This window comes from Vulpes vulpes, chromosome 5, assembly GCF_048418805.1.
Source record: "Vulpes vulpes isolate BD-2025 chromosome 5, VulVul3, whole genome shotgun sequence".
NCBI lineage: Eukaryota > Metazoa > Chordata > Mammalia > Carnivora > Canidae > Vulpes > Vulpes vulpes.
This window is the reverse complement of record NC_132784.1, coordinates 69393198-69414331: the sequence shown is the minus strand read 5'-3', so window position 1 is coordinate 69414331 and position 21134 is coordinate 69393198. Positions and strand designations below refer to the sequence as shown.

The window sequence follows — 21134 nt, the reverse complement described above, 5'->3', positions numbered from 1 at the left end:
AATTCCCGCATGATTTTTTGGTATAGAAAGTGACATGCTGGTTCTAAAATTTGTGTGGAAACTCAAAGTAACTAGAATAGCCAAAACTGTTTTGAAAAAATAAAATAAAATTGGAAAACTCACACCGCTTTATTTTAAGACTTACTCTAAAGTTAGAGAAATCAATCTTGTGCAGTATTGGCAGAACAGACACAGATCAATGGGACAGGAACAGAGCCACACATATATGGTCAATCAACTCTTTACAGAGATACAAAAGCAATCCAATGGAGAAAGGAGCATCTTTCCAGCAAATGGTGTTGAAATAGTTGGATATCCACATGCAAAAATAAACACACATATACCTAGACCAATACATAAGCCTTGGTACATACCTTGTGCCTTAACCAGAGATTAACCCAAAATGTGTCATAGACCTATATCTGAGACATAAAACTATAAAACTTCTAGGAAAAACATAGGAGAAAGAAAATCTTCGTGAAGTTGTGTTAGGCCACATTTTCTTAGCTATAATACCAAAAGCACAATCTGTACCAGAATAAAATGGTAAATCAGACTTTGGCACTTCATCAAAATTAAAAACTTCTCCTATTTCAAAAATGCTGTTAAGAGAACAAGAAGATAAGCCACAGGCTGAGAGAACATGTTTGTAAAACACGTATCTGATAAAGGACTGGTATTCAGAAAATATAAAGAATTCTCAAAACTCAGTAAGAAAATAAAACAGCCCAATAAAAAATGGGCAAAACATTTGAGCAACCATCTTACCAAAGAAGCTTTGCCTGTGGCAAATAAGCACATGGGAAAGCTTTGGTCATTAGAGAATTGCAGATAAAAACCATGATGAGCTAGTGCCACACACCCGTTAGAATGGCCAAGGCAGATAATGAGTACCCAGGGCTGGCAGGGTGGGCAGCAACAGAGCCCTCCACACTGAGGAGAGCAGTGCAAAGTGGTGCAGCCAGCCGGGATGATGGTTTGGTGGTTCCACATACAGGAAAACAGATACTGACCATGAGACCTGCCTGTTCTACTCCTGGGTATTTACCCAAGTGAAATGAAAACTTATGCCTACACGAAACCTACATGAAAATGCGTATGTACAGCAGCTTGACTCCTAATCATCCAAGGCTGAAACAACCAAATGTCCTTCAACGTGAGGGGGTAAAGAAAATGTGGTACGTCCCTTCAGTGGAAAACTAGCCAACAATCAAAGGAGCAAACGATAGACACACTCAACAACATGGATGAATCTCAAATCGCTCCAAGTGGAAGAAGCCAGACATAAACGCCTACGCATGGTATGATTCATATGATGTTCTGGAAAAGGCAAAGTGTAGGGACAGGAAACACATTGGTTTTGCCAGTGGTTCAGGGTGGAGTGAGGATGGACTGACCACAGGGAGACACCAGGAGATTCTGGGGGGTGCCAGAACTGTTCTTCAACCTCACCTCGGTTGTGGTGGTGGTTACACAACTGTATAGCTTTGTCAAAACGCTTACAGCTATACCCTGAAAAGGATGGACTTTACAGAATATAATTACACATCAAAAGGCATGTTGGTGGAACAATGAAAAAGTGTATATATAATTGGTAAGTGACAATTTGAAAATAAATAACTGAGGTCTGCATATCAAAAAGAAATGAGTAGGGACCAGACAGCTTGGCTTGCATGGAGACACGCACCACGCCTTATAAGTACTCTGGAGAGGGCCCAGCATGTACAGGGTCATGAGCTCCAGCCCTTTCCAAAAGCACCTCTGGTCCTGGTTACCTGGAATCTTATTGCCAGGGCCAGGGCAGGGGACCCAAGCCTTCAAAGGTATGGCTCCCAGGACATAGGGGTGCCTATGGACATAGGTCATCAGCCAAGGCTGGTGTAACAGCCCCGTGGGGCCAGCTCAGGGTAAGGGAGCCGCTGATGCTCAGGCTTTGGAGGGCTGCCCATGGGTCTGCAGTGAGAAGGGCTGGAGGTGGCCCATCATGAACGTCGAGGCCTTCAAAGTCTCTGAAAGTATACCTAGAACCCAGAGTGTGCCCAGCCAAGGATGACCACAGCCTTGTCTGGGGTGGGAGAGAAGCAGTGTCTGTCACTGCAGGCCTCAGGGTCCTCCATCTGGCCCTCTCTGGAGGAGTTTGGCCACAAGTATGGGGCCATCCTCCCAGACGTGGCTCCTGGCTGGGGGTCTGGCGCTGTTCCTAGATGTGGGTGTGTGCCATTGGAGGCGGGGCACTCAGGCCCTTCCCTATCGCTGTTCTCCTGAGCTGTCAGGGGCTGTGACAGGCCAGCCAGCAGCAGCCCTGCAGCTCACACCTTATATTGCTGACCAACGAGGAAGGGACACATGGTGGACTTCTGGGGAAGGGGGTGCTGCAGGAGGCTCAGCTTTGGAGGGGCCTGGGCAGTGGGTGTAGTGGGAAAGGCTTCACTGAAGATAGACAAGACAAAAGGGAGGCTGTGGATTTGTACAAAGAGGAGAACAGGGCCTAAGTCTCCTGCCTGGGGGCGCACAGGTCCGGGCTGAGCCTGCAGCTCCTGCATCTCCTTGGGGTTGAGAGGTGGACTCCAGAGAAGCCCTCTTGTGGGCACCACCAGCGTCCACCACTCCCTCTCCTTCCTTCCTGCTTCATGATGAAAACCAGTTCCTTGAAGTCCACGCCGCCCATCAGAATTGTAACTCTGCCTTCCAACAACTGACCATAATTGCCTTGATTTTTATTGGAGGCCCTATTTTGTGGAAAGAATCTCAGCTGGTTCAGACTTGGGGATTTTTATATTTCCACTTTGGGCCTCTTGCAACTTAGCGAAGTCCAGGCCTGGATAACGACGTGCGAGGAACGGAGCTGGATCCCTATCTTAAAGCACACACATATCAGCTCCAAGTGGATGAAGATCCAAATGAGAGACCAGGAGCCTTAAAACTCCTAGAAGAGAACATAGGCCATAACCTCTCTGACATTGGTCTTGGTGATCTGTTTTCGGGCCAGTCTCCTCAGGCAGCGGCAACGAGAGATAAAGTTAACACAAGCAAGCCTACAGCAAACAACAGCTTCTGCACAGCAAAGAAAACCACCAGCAAAACGACATGGAAGGAGACATTTGCAAATCATGCATCCAACAGGGGTTAGTATCCAAACCATATAAAGAACTCCCTGCAAGTCATATTAAGAAAAAAGCCAACCTGATTTAAAAATGGGCAGAAGGCACGAACAGACATGAAAGGTCAGCAGGCACAGGAAAAGATGCTCACCATCCCTCACCACCAGGGAAATGCAAATCAAAGCCACAGCGAGATACCACCTCACACCAGTCAGAATGGCTAAAATCAGAAACATGAGAAACAGCAAGTGTTGGCGAGGATGTGAAGAAACTAGACCTTCTTACAAGCTGGTTGGGATGGTTGGGAATGCAAGCTGTTGCATGGGTTGGGAATGCAAGCTGTTGCAGCCACTCTGGAAAATAGTATGGAGGGTCCTCAAAAAGTGAAAAATAGAGCTACCCCATGATCTAGTAATCACACTACTGGGTATTTATCTGAAAAAGAAAAAGAAAAGGAAAGAAAACACTAATTTGCAAAGATATCTGCAGTCCTGTATTTATCGCAACAGTATTTACAACAACCAAGATATGGAAATGATCTAATTGTCCATCGACAGATAAATGGATAAATGGATAAAGAACCGGTGTACACACACACACACACACACACGCACACGCACACACACGATGGAATATCACTCAGTCATAACAGAGTAGAATCCTGCCATCTGTGACAACATGGACAGATCCAGAGGATATTGCAAATAAAACAGGTCGGACAGAGAAAGACAAACACTACATGGTCTTGCTTCTGTGTAGACTCAAAACAAAACAAAACAAAGGATTCTCAAACAGAAGCAGACCGCAGAAACAAACTGGTGGGTTCCAGAGTGGAGGGTGGGACGCAGGCGCAGCAGGGGAAGGCGGCTAAGAAGCACAAGCTTCTGGTTGTCAAATAAATAAGCTACAGGGAGGTATGGTTCGGCATTGGGGGAGGCTCTCTACCGTGTAATGACTTCGCAGGGGACAGGTGGTGGACTCGCTGGGGGAATCACATCCTACTGCATCACCATGACGTACTCCTGAGACGTCAGCTGTGCTTGAAGAAGGAATATGCTGATGACCATTTTAAGTCTCAATCTTAACATATCAGTATATTTCTCTTTGATAGGTGCCATTTCTTCCCTACTGTGCATTTTTATCAGATTTCTTGCACCAGCCCAATATCCTCTAACTTAAGGTCACCTGAAATGGTGGCTTACCTGCTGGACCCTACGTGTCCCATGGGCCTAAGGCAGGTGCTCTTCAAACAAGAACAACTCAATCAAATGTGGCGGTTGGACTCATCAGACATGTTAAAAGAGAAGCGTGAAGATCCGAGTCCCTGAAATTCATGCGAACACCTCTTCTGTGGTAGCTTTCTGGCCCCTAAATCGATCTGTTTTCCCAGTTTTCAATTCCAGCTCCACACAGAACACACAATCAATGTCACACAAGCCACATAGCCCAGCCAGGAGATACTCGACAGAAGATTAATCCCGTGCAAACGGACTGCATGAGTCACTGTGTGTACAGACAATTAGCTAGCCCTTCTAATCCTTCTAAATCTTGATGCGTTCCAGTAATAAAGTGCATTTAGCTACAATTTAACTGAAAATGCTCTTTTAAAAAAATCATCTCAGGGGATCCCTTCCCTGGGTGGCGCAGCAGTTTGGCACCTGCCTTTGGCCCAGGGCGCAATCCTGGAGACCCGGGATCAAATCCCACATCAGGCTCCCGGTGCATGGAGCCTGCTTCTCTCTCTGCCTCTGTCTCTGCCTCTCTCTCTCTCTCTCAATCTGTGACTATCATAAATAAATAAAAATAAAAAAATAAAAAATAAATAAAAAAATCATCTCCTAATTCTGCCTTAAAAGAGAGTATAACTGTCCTGTTTGATTTTTTTTAATTTTTTTTATTTATTTTTGATAGTCACACACACACAGAGAGAGAGAGAGAGAGAGGCAGAGACACAGGCAGAGGGAGAAGCAGGCTCCATGCACCGGGAGCCCAACGTGGGATTCGATCCTGGGTCTCCAGGATCACGCCCTGGGCCAAAGGCAGGTGCCAAACCGCTGCGTCACCCAGGGATCCCCGATCCTGTTTGATTTTTATTCTCAAACTTGGTGACAGTAGGATTTCATGTAATTCTTTTTTATTATTGTTCAGTTGCTGGAATAAAGAGAGGAAACTTAAAAAAAAAAAAAAAAAGTCTAGGATGACACCATTCAACCAAACTTTCTGAAGCGATGGAAGTGTCTGGTAAGCCCTGTGGCCCAATTTGGTGGCCACCAGCAATGTGTGGTTGCCGAGTGCTTGGAATATGGCTCGTGCAACCGGGGAACTGAATTTCAATGAATTTGGCATCTGTTTGAATGGGCCAGTGTGACTAGTGGCTTCTGTGAAGTACCGTGTGGGGCTAGACTCTGAAAAGTAGTTTATCTGCTTTTCTGCAGTGTCCTTTCTCCCTTCACACTCTCTACCTGGTGGAAAGGGTCCAGGGCAAAAAGGAACTGCCCACTAAGATGTCCGTATGACTCAAAGTAATCTACAGAATCAATGCAATCTCTAGAAAAATCCCGGTGGCTTCTTTGCAGAAATAGAAAAATCCATCCAAAAATTCATATGAAATCACAAGGGCCTCCAAACAGACAAAATGATGTTGAAAAAGGACACAACTGGAGGATTTATGCTTTCTGATTTCAAAATTAACTACAAAGCTACATTATCAAAACAGTGTGATCCTGGCACAAAGACAGATGTACAGACCGATGGAATAGGGAGCCCAGAGATAAAACCTCATTTATACGGTTAAACGATTTACAACAAGGTTGCCAAGACCACTCAATGGGGGAATTTTCAGGAAATGGTGTTGAGAGAACAAGACATGCACATGCAAAAGGGTGAGGTTGGACCCTACCTAATAGCATGTATGGAAATTCATTCAAGATGGATCAAAGCCCCAAGTAAGAGCTGAAGCTATAGAACCTCTAGAGGAAAACACAGAGAAAAAGCTTTGTGACACTGTGTTGGGCAGTGATTTCTAGGATGTGATGCCAAGGGCACAGGCCACAAAAAGAAAAAAATAGATAAAATGGTCTTGATTAAGATTGAAAACTTCGGGCAGCCTGGGTGGCTCAGCGGTTTAGCGCCGCCTTCAGCCCAGGATCTGATCCTGGAGACCCAGGATTGAGTCCCATGTCGGGCTCCCTGCATGGAGCCTGCTTCACCCTCTGCCTGTGTCTCTGCCTCTCTCTCTCTCTCTCTGTCTCTCATGAATAAATAAATAAAATCTTTTAAAAAAAATGATTGAAAACTTCTGTGTGTCACAGACCACTGTCCATGGAAGGAGAAGGAGACCCACAGAAGGAGCAAATATCTGCAAACATATGCCTGATAAGGGGTCAATATCCCGCATATATAAAGATCTCCTGCATCTCAACAACAATAAACTCAATTCCAAAATGGGCACAAGACATGAAGAGACACATCTCCAAAGAAGACATACGAATGGTCAATAAGCACATGGAAAGATGCTGGACATCACCAATCCTAGGGGACATGCAGATTGAGGCCACAAGGAGATACCACCTTATGCCCATCACGTCAGAGGAGCGGTGCCCTTGCCGCCCACTCATGGAGCAGCTTGCCCCAAATCCCGGAATGCAACTATGGAGCACGTGGTGCATTGAACCATCTTCGTGTACTCATGCATTCGTTCTTAGGCCAGGAAAGATGGGGAAGAAACAAATGTTCACAAAAGCTCATGGTATGGCCTATTTTATGCATCAGGTTGACTGGTCTAAGGAATGTCCAGGTGGCACAGCACTCTTCTGGGTGTGCCTGGGAGGGTGTCTCTGAGACCAGCACCTGATGCAGCAGACCCAGTAAAGGACCTGCCAGTGGGGCGAGACCAGATGGACCAGGAGCCAGATGGGACAAAATGGTGAGGAAGTATGAATTCTTTCTTTCTTCTGGAGCTGACACATCCACCTTCCCTTGCCCTCCTTGTTCCTCCTGGGCTTTCGGATTCTGGGACTCACACCTGCTCCCCCCCCCCTTCAGGCCTTCAGACTCAGGCCGAAGCACACCACTGGTTCCCTGGGTCTCCAGCCTGCTGTCTGCAGATCGCAGGACTTCTGGGTCTCACAACAACATGAGCCAACTGCTGTGATAAGTCTCCTCCTGGTACAGACCTCTCTGTGCCCCACCGGTTCTGCTCCTCTAGAGACCCCTGGTGGGTACACCCATAACACCCTGTGCAGGCGAGCCTGGAGAGGAGGCGGTGGGGTGTCCCCGGTCCCCCAGGGCGATGCACCTCTGTGCTCAGGTCTCAAGGTGGTCCTTGGCAAGGTCCTTGGAGGGCACCAGGGAGGAAACCCTGAGCCTGGCCACCTCACAACTGAGTCTGATGGTGGGCGGGGGGCTGCCAGGGACACCCTGTGCACCTGCTGTGGCCTGCTTTGCTCTCTCTGAGTCTGATCATCATTTTCAGTGCCAGTGAATAAGGGATTCTCTGTGTGAGGTCACTGGACAAGTGCTGCTGGACCAGGCAGTGCCATTCATCCTGGCTGGGGGTGGGTGGGCTTAGAAATTCAATGAACCTGCTAACTAAGCCTGGCCCAGGTGAACATGGTTTCACAGCCTGGACATTCTCGGTTAACTCAGCTCTTGGAGGTGCTGTCCCAAGGATGCACATGTAATCTGCCTGGCGTCTCTCTCTGTCTCTCTCTCATATTCCCCTTCCCACCAATGGTGGAGGTGACAGATGCCTCCTGCTGATGGCTGGACGATCCCTGAGCCCCTGCTGCCCCCGAGGGTTGATGAGCCGTCAGGTCTACGGACCGCAAGGCCTGGGAGGCAGGACGGACAGGTGACTTATGGGGACCTTCCCGTGTGCCCACTGGCTTGCGGGGGCGGGGCTGTCACCGTGGTGCTCAGCACAGACCATGCCGTTGCCAGTTTATGGATGAGGATTTGAAGCTCAGAGAGGTTCAGCACGTTGCCTGAGGTCTCGCCGCCCCAGTGACAAAGGAAAGATTTGACTCCATGTGTGTCTGAGTGATGTTTTTTCCCGGCTGTGGGTGTGGCTGACCCTGCATGTGCACAGGTGAGTGTGAACATCATGATGGGGACAGGTGAGCTGAGAAGCCTGGGCACTGGTGGCTCTGGGCTCCCAAGTTCCCCAGACGCTGGCCCTCAGGCTAGGACTCACCCAGGGCCCTTAATAAATCCAAATATATTTTTAAAAGATTTTACTTATTTATTCATGAGAGACACACAGAGAGGCAGAGACACAGGCAGAGGGAGGAGCAGACTCCAGGCAGGAAGCCTGATGTGGGACTTGATCCCAGGTCTCCAGGATCACGCCCTGAACTGAAGGCAGATGCTCAACCACTGAGCCACCCAGGTATCCAAATAAATCCAAATATTGTCTGAAGGAGAACCTCATTAATTTGTTACTGGGGTGTGTGATACAGATGCTACACATACACCCCCCCCCCACACAGACACACTTGGGTCACATTAATAGAGGTATAGTGTGTGTATTGTAGGTGATGATCCTGATATATCATAACCTGTTTAAGTCCACATGAGCTCTTGAGATCAGCAATGGGCACAAAAAAAGACACAGATAAATGGGAGTGGGCCCAGAAGAAAGCAGACTAACTGGTGGGGGGGTCACGTGGTTGGGTCCTGGGGTGCATGTGTAGAGGAAGTGGGGTGCTTGAAAGTGCTGCTCTGTTGTGAGTGACCCCAGGGGCAGAACCAGGGCCCATGCATTCTCTGGAGGACTCAGAGGCCTCAGCCAGCTTGGTGACTGGGGACTCCCGAGGTCTGTGTGGGCGAGCCGGTGGGGTCAGCCTCCTGCGCAGGGGACATGGCAGTCTGGGGTGGGAAGTCGGGCTGTGACTGTGTGTCCTTCCAGCCCGGGGGTTCTACGACGAAGGTGTATGCGAAGGGGAGGGTCTTCACTGAAGATTTTTTTTCTGTAGATTTTTATTAATAAAAATAATCTTGGCTTGAGCCATGGATTTCAAAGCGTTCAGATTCGGGATGTTTACGTGGTGTAGCTGATGTCAGCATATGCAGGAGCGTCAAGTCGAGGAACCGGCGCAGCGCAACGCCAGTCCCTGAGTACAAGGAGTCGCACGTGGTCAAGAGCAGCAGTGGCCTAGGAGGCAGAGGGCAGGATGGGCTTGGGGGTGGCCGGGAAAGGGGGGGCACGGCCTCAGGCTGCACTCTTGCTGAAGCCAGGATATCAGTGGATCTTCGATTCGTTGGGTCACTGCTGCCGTGAGTTTCACACGAAGGCAGACGTCCGGCCCTCGGGGAAGCGTGAGGAAGCCCTGGGCCCGACTCTGCCTGTGCTGGGTGTGGGGGCAGCGTCGGGGGTCCGGGCATGCCCGCGTACCAGCAGGTCGGCGGTGAGCGCCCAGGTGCGGGCAGGGGGCTGCTGGAGCAGACACGTGTCCCCTTCCTGGCCTGGCCTCATCCAAAGGGCTGCCGAGGGTCGGTGCCCAGGTGGGCCCGACGTGGGGCTGGTCAGCGCCGGTGCAAAGGGGATCTGGGGCTCACCAGGGCGGGGTTCTGAATGCAGATTCCAGGGCCCTGGAGGAGACCCACTAGCTCCTGGGGGCGCTGGGGTGTTGGCATTTTCCTCCAGCAGGTGATTCTTAGGTTCAGGCAGGCTCCTCCCCCTGAGGAGGGCTGCAGGGAAGGGAAGGTGCAGAGCAGGAGGGAGCAGGCCTGGGGAGCAGCGAGCTTCTGGGAACCCGCAGCTCCTAGTGGATCCAAGGGGTGTGAACGTGGGAGGTGACGCCGGGACGTGGGCTGAGAAGGTGAAGGGGAAAACCGTAATACAGTGGCCAGGCACGTCCTGTCACCTGGCGTCCTCCCTCCACAGGGACGTGCTGTTCCCAGCCTGCACCGTTCTCCTTCAGCTCTGGGCTCTGGCCTCACTGTCTTCTGGAAGCCACCCTGGACATCCCCTGGCTCACGCCCCTCCCGTGAGTCAGGACCATGGAGCCCAGTGGACGGATGGATGGACCTGACTGTGAGCACCGGGGGGAGGCCCCCCATCTGTCTGGGTTGTTTGTAAGGTTCCTGGGAGGTCTGGGGGCTGAGCAGGGCTGGATGTCCAGCAAGCGAGTCAGAGGAGATTCCGACGTCCTTGGTCCTGCGAGGTCTTACTCTCCTGTGGTTTTTGTCTGGGAGGTTTGGTTCCGTGTATCCACGTAGCTATGAACCAGCTCTCTCGGTGGCTCCCCAGAGAGCCCCCCTGTGATTGCTGGGCTCCCTCTTCCTTATTTCCAACCTGTGGTTCGAGTCAGGTCATTGGCCTCTTGTGGAGCCCCCACCTCCTCCCATAAAGTCCCTCCCTAGCAGCCTACAGGCCTGGCCCAGATCCCCCACCCCCCTGCCCAGTGCACCCCCAGGGAGTCCTGCATAACTGGTGGTGGGGAGGGGAGGGTCCAGGCCTCAGGAGTTTAACAAGCGCCCCAGGTGATGTGACTGCACAGCCCGGCAGATGAGCTGGGTCCTTGGGGCAGCCCCCCAGCCCCCAACACCACAGGGAGACCACAAACAGGGCCCCCCAAGTTGGCTCATCCCCTGAGCCAGCCCCAGGAACTGAACACCAGACACGAAGGGTCCTCCGAAGGGTCACGGAATGGAAAGGAACAGGGATGGAGGGACAGCTTGGCTGGAATTGGCTGCTGTCCTATAGAAGCAGGAGGTCCGGAGGGTGTGGGGACATGACCCCCACCCCCAACGCACGCACAAACGCCTCTCTATTTTAGAAATAGGTCACTTGGAGCAAAGCACTGTGAGTGGTAGTCTCACACCACCCCTGTGGGCTGCTGGGATTTCAGCCCCGGGCTCGCGGAGGCGGTATGCCAGGGGGGCGTAGGGGGAACCTGCCAGGGGCCTGTTACCCCAGAGAGTCACTGGGGCCCCCTCGGCACCTGGAGAGAAGTGGGGAGGCTGGTGTGTCAGAGAGCTGGCCTTTGTGGAGGATGGTGAGCAGGAGCTGTCCGCCTCAGGGACAAGCTCTGGGGGCAGCTGGCACGGAGCCCCACGGCTCACAGATGAGAGGGTGTGGCCGGGGCTTGGATGGGACAACTGTCCAGGAAGCCCCCCAGGCCTGCTGCCAGCCCTACTCTTTCCCGCTGGCCCATGTGCTCTTTCTGGCATATTCTGGCCTCCTGGCCAGAGTAGGTCTTTAGGGACCCTGGGTCAGATCCTTCCTGACACACAGGAGGCCCGGGGACGGGGTGGGGTGGGGGGGTGTTCTAAGAATCGGGATCCCTGCCTTCCTGTCCTGGTTAGGTCATCCCTTTCTTGGCTAGAGAGAGGAGTAGCAGAAAGGGGAGCCTCCTACAGGGCACCTCCGCCCCAGTGACGGGTATGGGGGCCTCTGGGGACTGAGATGGCCTTCTTGGCAGACCCAGATGGGCTCCCTGTGGGGCCCTGGCTCCTCTGTAGCACCCTCCTCACCTCCCCAGCCCCTCCGTCCCCTCCCTGCCTCAGGCTGACCAGGGGCTCATCTCTGCAGCCCTGCAGGTACCCCCAGTCCCTTGGTGGGCAGGGTTGAGGGTGGACGCTCTCTTTCTGCAGGACCAGCTGGGCACTTGCTGCCTTCTGGGGCTCTCTTGCAGGGTGCACCCCTTTACTTAGGGAGCTCCTCAGGTTCTCTGAATGTGCTTGATGGTCCTGGATACCCAGTGCTCTGCATCCTGGTGTGCTGACAGGACACCCTGCTAACAGCCCCCCTGCTCATTCACACTAAGGGTGTGAGTGATTGCCAGGAGCTTAGACTAAGAGGCTTTGTGTCCTTCCTGGGAGGCAAACCTTAATCATCTCGATCCGAAGGGATGTCCAATAAGCATCTCTGCCTCAGAGAATAGCTGTTGAACTAGGGGGTGGAGAAAGGTGCAGATGAATCATCAGATCTGAGACTCATTCCAGCCGACAGCTCCGGGTTACGGGTTATTGTGCCGAGCCTCAGCCTCCCCCTCCCATAAAACGGGGCTTTTAACACCGCCTTCTTGGCCAGGTTTTTTGGAGGGCTCAATGAGAGAATGCCTGTGAACAGCAGGGCCCTGTGCCTGGCATGCAGCGGGCGCTCCACTGATGCTCTGTGTGTCTCAGTGGCCAGGATGGCGCGGCGGGCCTCAGGAACGCATCAACTCGGAGGTGCTGTCGGTCGGTTCCCTGGTTCCCTGTCGCCAGCGCTGGCCTTGTGAACATGGTCACCTCTGGCTCCCGCTGGGCACTGCTGGGCTCCACTGGGGTCTCAGCCCTGCCCACCCGATCTGCCTGGACCTACTCCTCCCCCTGGGCCCACCCTCTCCCCCGGCGCACCTGCTCCCTCTGCACCCACCAGCTCCTCCAGGGCCCACCCGCTCTCCCTGGGCGCACCTGCTCCCCCTGCACCCACTGGCTCCCCCTGCACCCACCCGCTCCCCCTTCACCCACTGGCTCCCCCTGGGCCGACCCGCTCCCCTGGACCCACCCCTTCCTTGAGTGGGACTGACTCTCCAGGGTCCAGTTTAGCAAACCCTTACCCCACAGTGACCTCTGCTGGGAAGAAGGGGAGTTGCTCCAGGGAGAAGTGGGAAGTAGGAAAAAAAACCTCACAACTGCCCAGGGGCAAAACCCACCAGCCTGGAACTGGCCCCTGCCCGAGGTTGGCCAGGGCCACAGTCAGCTGGAAGTCTCTCTGTGGGCTGTGGGGCCGCGGCTGCAGAGGGCCCTGGGGAAGGAGGGCTCAGCTCACAGGGGAAGCGGCCAGCCTGGGACTCCAGGCTGGGATACGGTGATGCCTCTACCAGCCAGGAAGGCAAAGTTTGCCAACGACCACCAGAAGCCAGGAGACGCCTACACCTAAACCCCCTCTGTCCCCAGGAGGAACCAGCCCTGCCGACACCTGATCTCAGGCTTGCAGCCCCTGGGTCTGGGCAGAAGTAAATGCCTGTTGCGAGCCCCCTCTGTGGTGCTTGCTTACAGCTGCCCCAGGACACTGAGACACACCTGCTGTGCAGGTGGAAGAACGAGGCATCCCGGGGCTCGTGAGTGGGTGACAGGTGACAAGCAGGGGTTGCAAGGGCACCCCACGTGTTGATCACTTGGTCTGTGACTGGTCCTTCCCTGCTTTGGAGAAAGGAGAAAAAGTCTCAAGTGCAGGTCAGAACAGAGGGTCTGGGGGGTGGGGGTCTCACGAGCTCAGGGTCTTGCCTGGCCTTGGGCCCCAGGCCCTCCCCACCTCCTCTGGGGAGGCCTCTGGCAGCTTCAGGCAGCAGGGCCCCGAGCCCCAGGTCCCCTGCTCACACCTCTTTGTCACCCCCCTATCCAGCTCTCCTGATTTCGTTGATTTTCGTTGTGAACCCTGCCAGCTGGGATGGTGCCCATGCTGGTATTGAGACCCCCTTGAATGTTTTGTGATGTGTGGGGGGCCAAGGTGACGGCATCTGTGGGAAGCCCTTAGCCCGGGCCCTGGCACCTGGAGAGGCCTCCTTGCTGATGTGCTGGCCGTAGCAATCCCGGCCTACACACCTCCATGTGTCCTGTGCCCTCCGCATGATGCAGAGAACCCCGGAGGGGCAGAGAGAAATGAGTGAGAACCTGCCCAAGGAGAGAGGGAGGAGACAGCCTTGCCGACAGGGGGTGAGCTGTAATTTAAGGCAGCTGACAGGCCCGGTCTGTGCCAGGAGGCCCGTGCGAACTGCCTTCTCCTTCACACACCTGCCAAGGACGGCCAGCCGAGGCCACTGCAGGTACTGTCAGAGCTCGGGACCCAGGTGGCTGGCCTGCATGGGCCTGGCTCCGTCCACCGGTGTCCTCTTCGGAGGGGCCCTGGGGGTCTGGTCTGCTCTGCAGGTGGGCTGGCAGGTGGTGGCCTCGAAGTTGGTCAGTCGGGGTGTTATAACCAGGCTGCCCTGGGCTGCATGCTGAGTGCACCTTGCAAACCTCACGGGGAGCAAAGCAGAGAGGTCTCAGCTCCTGGCTGCTGCCATCTGGGCAGACAGACGGTAAATAGGGAGACAGAGGGCAGCAGCTCACCCAAGGGCAAGTCACCCCGGAGACCCTCTCTCAGAGCCCCTCCTCCGCACCCCCGGTGGCTCCCAAATGTCCTCAGCGGCAGGGGCAGCCAGGCCTCTTCTTGATGGCCGGGCCTCGCCATGAACCACTGTGGATCGGGCCTGGGATGAAGGAGTCTCTCCCCTGCTCCATTCTGCCCGCCACCACCCAGGGGCTTCGGCTGGGCTCCTGCCTGGGTAGCTGGGTGCTGGGTCTGGAGGCGGGTGTGAACCCAAAGGCCCTGCATGCCCCCCTGTGTGGCCAGGGCGTTAGCTCCCTGCATCCCTGGCCTCTTCCTTGGCACTCCAGGCCATGCTCCCTGCTCTGACGTGGCCCCAGGGTTCCCACCCACATGTGCCTTCTGGCTCCTGCTCACCTGGGCTTGGGACCCCCTCCCTGATGGGCTGGTTCCTTGGACCCCAGCCTCCTGGGCTGGTGACCACAGTAGGAGCCGTTTGACCTTGAATGTGACCGAATCTCTGGGGCCCGCAGAATTCCAGGTCATTCCAATGACCAGATGAACCCGCCTTGGGCGTGGGAACATGTGAATTGGAGATATTGCTCCCGTGATGGTGTCAGGTGACTTGCAGCAGGGCTCCTTGCCAATTAATGGAGGTCCCTGATCAGTTGTCTTTGGGGTCACGAGAAGGGAAGTTAGCAGGGTGGGGCTCCCGAGTGTGGTTTACAGATGGAGGGGCCACTGGCAGGGGACGTGGGGTGGCCCTGCTGGCAGCCAGCAAGGAAACAGGGCCTCAGTCCCTCAGCTGCAAGGGATTGAATTTGGCCAAGCACCCGGATGAGCGTGGAAACAGACTTGTCCCCAGAGCCCACAGGAGCATCGCTGGCCAGCACCCTGATTTCTGCCTGTGAGCCCCTGAGCACCGGACACAGCAGGCCTGCCAGGACGGTTGGCCCACAGGAAATAATAGCTGGGGGTCATTTTAAGCTGCTAAGTTTGGGGCAATTTGTTACATAGCACGAGTTAACTAATACAACAGGCACATGCCTCAGTTTCCCCAGCTGTAAACAGGGGTCATTGCGCCCTGACTCACAGGTAGTTGTGAGGATTGATGGAGGGGCCCCTGGGTCAGTGCACTTAAGAAGCAGGAGAGGGGCACGAGTCACTGTGATCGTGAGAGTGCCCCACACTGGGCTGGCCCTGGGCCTGACTGGGGCCAGGGAGCCTGCACACACCCCACTGCTCTGTTACTCACTTGTTCCAAGTCTTTCCCCTGGGGCCTATGGGTCAGGGGTGGAAGGGTGGGGGCCCCGTGTAGTTCTTCCTTGCATCTCCTCGCTGCATAGGACTGGACAGGGCCCATAAATGTTTGGTGAAAATATTCACGGCTAGACAGAGGAGCCGCTGGTCAGAGAAGGGGTGTGGAACCCACGTGGGGTCTGGCGAGCCCTTGCTGTTGAGGGCAGAGCAAGTCTGACTAAGGGAAGGGACGTGAGGTGGGGGCTCCTCCCCCAGCCTGTGAGCCTCCCTCCTGCAGAGCCGGTCCTGGTGCCCAGATGGGTCTGGGGAAGGAGCCAGGGCAGCTCAAGGGAGGGAGGACAAGAGCCAGGGCCCCAGGGCTCTGCGGAGGGCAGGGGTGTGCAGGACGGGCACATGTGTGACGAGGATGGACAGGCCAGCCAAGGAGGGCCATCTGGAAGATGCTCCTGGCTTCTGGCTCAGGTGGCCAGCTGTAAATCAAGGCCTAGAAGGACTCCGGGACACATCCCAGGTTGCCCTGGTGCTGGTTCCCCTGGCTGGCCAGGTCTGTGCATCCTTGCCTGCCCCAGCCTCACCCGGGGGCAGGGAGAGGAGGAGGGAGCCCAGCCTGTGCTGGGCTGGGGGCAGAGGCTGGGGGGTGGCAGGGGGCAGCCAGGGTGTGCCGAGAGTCTGGGCAGCAGGGCCCACGTGGGACCCAGGCGGTCCAGGGCTCCTTGGTAAGGGAAGCAGGAGCCCAGCCAGCAGGCTGGGTTTGGGGCTGTCCAGCCCCCCTCTCATTGCTTACACTGGCCCAACCACACTCCCAAAGTACCTGGAAGAGTCACCTCCTTCTCGGGCTCCTGCCAGCTCCCAGCCCCTGCCCCCAACCCTGCCCATCACCATGGGTTCCCTTAGAGAAAAGAGGTGGGCAGGGGCCAGCATCAGGGGAGGGGCCCGGGACCAGCACCTCAGCCTCTGCCTCTGCCTGGCTGTGTGCACAGCACCCCGAATCCAGAGCCTCCCTCCTCTTTCCCGGGTCCCTGGCTGTGGGGGAAGAGATTGAAGATGTGAGGTTGCTACTTAGTATTCCTCTCCTCACCTCCTCCATGCTGGCGGCCAGGGCGAGGAGCCAGCCAGAGGCAGTGGGAATGTCGAGGAACTGGGAGTTATGTTCCCTGAGCGGCCGCAGGCAGGGTCCAGCCCCCAAACCCACACATGGTGTCTCCTGGGAGGGTGACTGGCCAGCCTGGGCAACTTCAGGGGCTGGGGATGCAGAGCAGACCTGACGTCCCCTTGCTGTGGAGGCCGGGAAGCTGCTATGGGGCAGTCTGGGTGGCTCCCCTGCTGGCCCCTGGTGGTGGAGGGATCTTACCTGCTGGGCTGGGAGGCTCAGACCCAGGCGGGCAGCTGCGGGGCAGGGCCGTGGGGCCAGCCACCCTGGGGGCAGAGCCCAGAGGGACACCGGGCCCCTGCAGAGAGCCATCTGTGTAGCCTGCATTTATGGGGCATTTCACCGAGCACTGCTGCCTCCAGCACGGGACTTGAAGCTCCCGGCCTGTGGGTACTGTATCTCGCCCCTATAGGCCTGTCTGGCCCCTACCTACCTGAGACATAAATTTGTTTTCCCCGCAAAGATGAGTGGAAGACACAACATTAAAGCTAATGATTGTTTAGTTAAATATCCAATGACAACAGCCAACACACAAGTAAAGCATCATGTCATGATGTGCCACTACCCCCACACACCTGCACAGAGGGGGTCATTTAATGCTCACAAGGATGGCCAGGTGGGCACAATTATTTATATGACCATCTCCATTTCACAGGCGGGGAAAGCAAGGCAGAGAGAGGGTGTGGGCACCTGCTGAGGACACACAGCTGGGAAGAAGCCAGGTTGGGGTCCAGGCCCCACTGTGCCGTCCCCATCGGGCCACCCAGCCCAGTCCAACCAGCTCTTGGCCAGAGAACCCAGGGCTCCAGCCCGAAGCCTTCCCGTGCAAGTGCACTGAGGGTCCTGAGTGGGCCACTCCTGCCCCCGTGGGCGCTAGCGGAGCTGTCCTCTCCTGGGTTGTGCCACAGTGGGCCTGGGCCGCAGCCACCTCTGTTACATAAACACCAGAGGAGAGAGCCCAGGGGAGGGCCATCGCCAGCGGGACCAGCACCAGCACTTACACAGCCGCAGCGGGAGGGGCAGGTGGCTAGAACTGGGAAAAGTGAGGCACCCTCATCCAAGGACGACGGAGCCAGGAGGGAGCTGGCACTGCACCCGCTTGCTCTTTCTGGGCACCTGAAGGTGACCTCCAGCTGCCCCACACAGGAGCCTTCAGTGACACTGTCTCCCCATGATGCTGGGGGCCCCTGATCTCAGGTTGAGGGGCAGCTCCCCCTAAGGTCTCAGGCCTGAGGCCAGGCTGCCTCCGGCTCCGCTCTTCACAAAGTCCCCACCGGCCTGGGGGGCTCGGGGAGCTGGGGCCACGGACCCCACGATGAGCTCCCAGGTCCAGAGGAACCCCCCACTACCACCCAGAGCACCCCTCAGCCTTGTCCACCATTCTGTCAACGCCCCTTGCAAGTCTGGTTTTTAGAAAATAAACAGTTGAGGGAAAAGAAGTCACAGGCATTGAGAAGGGGAGAGCGCGCTGCACAAGGGACCGCGAAGGGGGCGCCTGTCTGCTGATGAGTCCCCAGGATCCCGTCGCCAGTTGCCTGGCTGCCCTGCCCCGGGAGGAGGCCGGCTCAGGAGGTGCCCTGGAGGTGGCGCTGGCCCGAGCGAGCGCCCGGGACGTGGGTGCAATGCAGCACCGCACGGCTGCCCCGGCCTGGCCCCGCCGCCCACCGGCTCCGCGCAGGACTCCGCCGGGCTGGGCGCTGCTGGGTGCGGGCAGAGCAGGTGCCCGTGGCCGCCTGCAGCCCCCAGGGAACTTGGAAGAAGTCAGCGGAAACCCAGACGCTCCTGCCACCTGCCGCTCCCAGGCCCCCTCCCCACGCGGCTCCGGGTCCCCAGTCCTGCGTCTTCAGTGCCACCCCCTCCCGCCTGCAGGGGGGTGCCCTTCCCCGCGGGGCCCAGGAGAGCCCTCCCTCCTGCCCCAGCGCACTCACCGTGCAGCAGGGCATGTGGGCGCCGGCTCGCTCCCCGCTCCGGATGGGTCCCCTGGAGTCTCAGCTCGGCCCTGCCGTGCCAGCCTGCAGAAGGCTCGGCCGAGGCCACGGCCCAGGTGCCCCGCACCCAGGCTCTTCTTGGCGGGGGCCCTGTGGCTCCTGAGCTGGCCCCGGCTCGCAGGGACTCTCTGACTGGTGGCCGGGGATGGGGTCACCCGCAGGCAGCAGGGTGTGGTGGCCGCTGGCCCGGCAGATCGGGGGTCACCGCAGGTCCGGGCCGTGGAGATCCCGCTGCACTCCCGGCTGCTCTGCTTGCACTCTCGGAGCCCGCAGCCGCCAGCAGTGGGACCAGCTGCCCAAGCCGCCTCCTGGGCGCCAGACAGATCTGGTTCCAGCCCTGGCTGCGTCCTTCTGAGGTGCACGAGGTACAGGCTGGGGTGTTACCTAACACCCCCTGCAGCCTTGCCTTCTGTCTGGCAGGTTGGCTTAGGGATTGCAGCGGGAAACACCTGAAGACCCTCGGGACAGGGTGGTAGGGCCCCCACATGACCTCCTGGCCTCTCCCTCCAGGCAGAAGTGGGGCAGAGCCTGAGGCACAGAGAGGGTGGGTTACTGCCTGGGTCACACAGCACGTCAGGGGCACTGGAGAGTCTTCCGGTATTCGGTATTCGAGTGTAGTTCCCCATCCCCTTGGGTATCCAGCTCCTCCCAGCACCACTGCCAGCCTGGCTCAGGCTTGTCCTGCTCAGCCCTGCCCTCTCTACCCTCCCCTTCCTCACCCATCCATTCAGCCCAGCCCACCTCTGCTCTGCCCACCCAGTCCTGCCCTGTCCACCCTCCCCTGCCTAGCTTGTCCATCTCAGCCCATCCCATCCCAGCCCTGCACTTTCCACCCTCCCCTTCCTTGCCCATCCATCCAGCCCAGGCCACCCGTCTCTGCCCACTGAGTCCTGCCCTGTCCCCCCTCTCCTGTCCAGCCTGTCCAGCCCAGCCCAGCCCTGCCCTGCTCTGCCCACCCAGCCCTGTCCTGTCTACCCTCTGACCAGCCCAGGCTGGTCCTGCTCATCCCTGCCCCCTGTACCCTCCCCTGCCTAGCCCATCCACCCAGCCCAGCCCAGCCCTCTCTGCCCACCCCTCCCCTGCCCAGCTGTGCCCAAAAGAAGGCCTGCAGCTTTGCAGGAGCAATAGTTGACAAATATTTTTTGAGAAGCTGGGCTGGAAGAGCATCCACGTGACTCCTCGTAGGAGTTAGGGAAGCGGGCAGTGGAGCAGACAGTCTTCATCCAGACTGTGTCAGAAATGCCACCCCTGGGCCTTGGCTGTGGGTGTCTCTGCCTCCCCAGTGCCAGCCTCTCTTTGGGCTGCAGAGTCACCCTTGGGCTGCAGGATTCAGGGCTTAGGGTGGGTGGTGGGTGCAGACAGTGACCTGGGCGGCCAGAGCTTCAGTCCACTTCAGACCACTGCATGGTCTTCTAACATGACCCTCGCACTACTCCCTTGCCCAAACGTATCATATTGAGGTGGAGGCAGAAAACCTTGGGCATCCAAGGCCTGGGCTTTGTTGACACACTTTGCCACCCTCTGGGCAAGTCCCTCAGCCTCTCTGTGCCTTGGTTTACCTGACCTTGTTGGGATATGGAGTGGTGATCTCTGTAGGGAGACATAGCTGAGTTCACCGTGTGTAGTAAGTGCTCAGTAAACACACTGTGAACCATTCTTTCTCTCATTTGATCCTCATAACACTTCCCGGCAGGTGGCAAGCCCCCGTTTTCCAGATGTGGACATGGGATCCCTACGAGGCTCACTGAATCATCCCGGGGTCCCTGAGAGGATGTCTCAGATAATGGTGAGCCTCAGGCTGGTGTCTGATGTGCCCCAGGGGGAAGGGCAGCTGGGCTGAAGGAGGTTCATGGAGATCTCCGGGGTGTGGGGTGCAGGGTGACAGTGTGTGCAGGGTGACAGTGTGTGCACCCAGAGGGGCTGCTGGAAGATGTAGCTGAGATGGTGTAGGTGAGGCAGGGGACTTCCCATGTTGACACCAGTGAGGTGGAGGCAGCCTGTGGGCCAGGATCCCTCTGGGAGAGGGTCAGCATGGCAGAGGAGGGAGTGGGGAGGTGGATTGGAACCCAAGTGATGAGCTCACTCTCCCACACATGCAAAGAAGTTTTGGAGCTGAGTCACCTCCAGAAATGGAGAACCCTAGCCTGTTCCCACACAGCCTGTGGCTATGAGCCCGTAAGCCCTCCCAGGGCAAGGCATCCAGGGACTGGCCATGGCTCAGGGCTGTGACGTGGCCTCTTGAGACCCAGGACAGGCTTCAGGGAAGGCAAAGCTCTGCTAGCTGTCCTGCCGTCAGCCTCCAAGCCCTGGCCTGTACTGGGACCTGCCCCGGAAGCTTCTCTGATGGAAGGTGATGCCAGGAGGCACTGGGCTGATTTGTAGGATCCCTGGGACAACCCTGACATCATGATGGCCTGGGATCACAGGAGCAGGGGTGAGCACCCCACATCCAAGCCTGAGAAGTGAAGGCTGACAACCGCCCCCTGCCCAACTCCATAACATCTTAACTCCCAAAGAGACTCCAAGCAGCACTCTTCTCACTTCAGAGATGCTCATCTGTGGTTATATCTGTCATGTTCATTTCTGTCTCATCCATCTTGGGGGCTCTTGGCATT

General features: G+C 56.3%; 1 protein-coding gene across 3 annotated transcripts in view; it reads right to left on the bottom strand.

The window, feature by feature from the left end:
- The window catches only part of OSBPL5 (oxysterol binding protein like 5), an 80062-nt gene extending 60927 nt beyond the window's left edge, over window positions 1–19135 (bottom strand). Inside the window, exon 1 of one of the 3 annotated variants that reach the window (XM_072758697.1) lies at window positions 18460–19135. In XM_072758697.1, coding sequence (XP_072614798.1) covers window positions 18460–18474 — 15 coding nt within the window. In that variant the 5' untranslated portion in view covers window positions 18475–19135. The remainder of the gene's footprint in view (window positions 1–18459) is intronic. The other 2 variants (XM_072758696.1, XM_072758701.1) reach the window with 2 other exon arrangements.
- Between the last annotated feature and the right edge of the window lie 1999 nt (window positions 19136–21134).